General features: G+C 55.1%; 1 protein-coding gene across 1 annotated transcript in view; it reads left to right on the forward strand.

Moving 5' to 3' along the window:
• The window catches only part of LOC104389095 (E3 ubiquitin-protein ligase TRIM39-like), a 7,645-nt gene that overhangs the window by 923 nt on the left and 4,023 nt on the right, over positions 1 to 2,699 (forward strand). The window contains exons 2-5 of the mRNA XM_009998050.1: positions 286 to 381; positions 519 to 749; positions 1,208 to 1,230; positions 1,666 to 1,769. Of these exons, the coding sequence (XP_009996352.1) occupies positions 286 to 381; positions 519 to 749; positions 1,208 to 1,230; positions 1,666 to 1,769 (454 nt within the window). The remainder of the gene's footprint in view (positions 1 to 285; positions 382 to 518; positions 750 to 1,207; positions 1,231 to 1,665; positions 1,770 to 2,699) is intronic.

Consider the following 2,699-nt stretch of genomic DNA (forward strand, 5'->3'; position numbering starts at 1 on the left):
GGGACCTCCTGGAGGGATCTGGGGGGACTTGAGGGGTTGGAGGGACCTCCTGGAGGGATCTGGGGGGACATGAGGGGATGGAGGGACCTCCTGGAGGGATCGGGGGGGACTTGAGGGACCTCCTGGAGGGATCTGAAGGTCTTACCTGGTGGTTGGAAGGAACTGAGGGTTCCCCAGAGGACTAAGCAGGGAAGAACCTGAGGTTGGAGGAGATGGGTGGGATGGAGGTGGAGAGATGGAGCAGCTCCAAGAGGAACCAACCAGATGTTTCTCCTTCCACCCAAGGAGAAGCTCCAGGCCCACCTGAAGATCCTGAAGGAGAAGAAGGAAAAGCTCCTGGAGCTGAAAGGGGCTGAGGAGGGAAAAAACCTGGAGCTCCTGGTGAGTCTCCAACCCTGGGTGACCAGGACCTTTCTCCAGGTCCTGAAAGGACCAGTTTTGACCCTCAACTGACCCATTTGAGCCCTGAAATGGTCCACGTTGACCTTCCCACCCACCAGCTCTGGTTGTCCACGCAGGAAAGGGTGGAACTGGAGAGGCAGAAGGTGGTGGGGGAAGCCCAGAAGCTCCACCAGCTCCTGGAGGAGCAGGAAAGTCTCCTCCTGGGTCGTTTGGCCAAGTTGGACCAGGAGATCCTGAGGAGGAAGGAGAAAAAGGTCCAGGAGCTCCTGGAGGGCATCTCCTCCCTGGAGCAGCAGATCCAGGAGCTGGAGGAGAAGTGTCAACAACCAGCCTGGGAACTCCTGCAGGTGGGGACCCTGGGGAACCTTCTGAGGTGGGAAAAGGGGAGGGGAGATGGAGGTTCTCCTGGAGCACCTTTGGGTGGTGGGGGGACCTCCTGGAGGGATCTGGGGGGACTTGAGGGGCTGGAGGGACCTCCTGGAGGGATCTGGGGAGACTTGAGGGGCTGGAGGGACCTCCTGGGAGGATCTGGGGGGACTTGAGGGACCTTCTGGAGGGATCTAGGGGGACTTGAGGGGTTGGAGGGACCTCCTGGGAGGATCTGGGGGGAATTGAAGGACCTTCTGGAGGGATCTGGGGGGACTTGAGGTGCTGGAGGGACCTCCTGGAGGGATCTGGGGGGACCTGAGGTGCCACCAGGCCCTGATGCACCTTTGGGAGAGGTTCTTTTTGGGGTCTAAACATGGTCTTCAGCCATGCCAAGATGGCTGCCACCACTAAAGGTCCCTCTCCCTCCCCTTTGCAGGACAGCAGGAACATCTGGAGAAGGTTGGTGGCTCCTCTCACTCCTCCTCACTGGTGGCCCATGATTTTGGGGACACAAATGTCCTCCCAGACCCCCCCCCCTCCAACTCGTGGTCCTTTCAGGAGGCCACACAAGGTCCAAGGAGGGTGTTGAGGAGCAAGGAAGGGTCACCAAGTGATGGTGCCTCCTCCATGACCTCCTCAATCACCTGGAGGTGGAAGGATTTGGGGTCTTGAGGACCATCCAAGGTGGGAGGGAAGCCAAGGCTGAACTTCCCTCCCCCTTCCTTGTGTCCTCTTAGGACATGGATGGAGATGATGGGTCAATGGGAGGACAAAACTGGCCCCAAAAAGGCCTTTTTTTCCTCCATCTCCTGGACTTGCCTTGGTGGAGGTTGGTGCTTGGTGACCACCAGGAGCAGGATGGTCCTGGCCTGAAAGCTTCTTCCTCCTTTCCAGGCTGGAGAAAGATGGTGGCCAGAAGGCAACTGGGGTGGGACAGGAACCCCCGGGGCTTCCTGAGGAGAAGGTGGCCCTGAGGGAGGTGCTGAGGAGACACCGAGGTAGGAACCAGGGACTTGAGGGGCTGGAGGGACCTCCTGGAGGGATCTGGGGGGGCTTGAGGGGCTGGAGGGACCTCCTGGAGGGATCTGGGGGGGCTTGAGGGGCTGGAGGGACCTCCTGGAGGGATCTGGAACCTCCTCAATCTCCTTGAACCTCCTCAACCTTCTTGAACCCTTGAACCTTCTTGAAACTCTTGAACCTTCTCAAACCTTCTTGGATCTCTTGAACCTTCTTGGATCTCTTGAACCTCCTCAATCTCCTTGAACCTCCTTGCACCCCCTCAACCTTCTTGAACCTCCTCAACCTTCTTGAACCCTTGAACCTTCTTGAAACTCTTGAACCTTCTCAAACCTTCTCGGATCTTCTTGAACCTTCTTGAACCTCCTCAGCCTTCTTGAACCTTCTTGGATCTCTTGAACCTTCTTGAAACTCTTGAACCTTCTCAAATCTTCTTGGATCTTCTTGAACCTTCTTGGATCTTCTTGGATCTCTTGAACTTCCTCAACCTCCTTGAACATCCTCAATCTCCTTGAACCTCCTCAATCTTCTTGGATCTCCTGAACCTTCTTGAACCCTTGAACCTTCTCAAACCTTCTCGGATCTTCTTGAACCTCTTCAACCCTCTTGAACCTCCTCAGCCTTCTTGGACCTTCTTGGATCTCTTGAACCTTCTTGGATCTCTTGAACCTTCTTGGATCTCTTGAACCTTCTTGGATCTCTTGAACCTTCTTGGATCTCTTGAACCTTCTTGGATCTCTTGAACCTTCTTGGATCTCTTGAACCTTCTTGGATCTCTTGAACCTCCTCAATCTCCTTGAACCTCCTCAACCTTCTTGAACCCTTGAACCTTCTTGAAACTCTTGAACCTTCTCAAACCTTCTTGGATCTCTTGAACCTTCTCAAACCTTCTTGGATCTCTTGAACCTTCT

The sequence above is a fragment of the Chaetura pelagica genome, unplaced genomic scaffold (genome assembly GCF_000747805.2).
Source record: "Chaetura pelagica isolate M959 unplaced genomic scaffold, ChaPel_1.0 scaffold245, whole genome shotgun sequence".
NCBI classification, from domain to species: Eukaryota; Metazoa; Chordata; class Aves; order Apodiformes; family Apodidae; genus Chaetura; species Chaetura pelagica.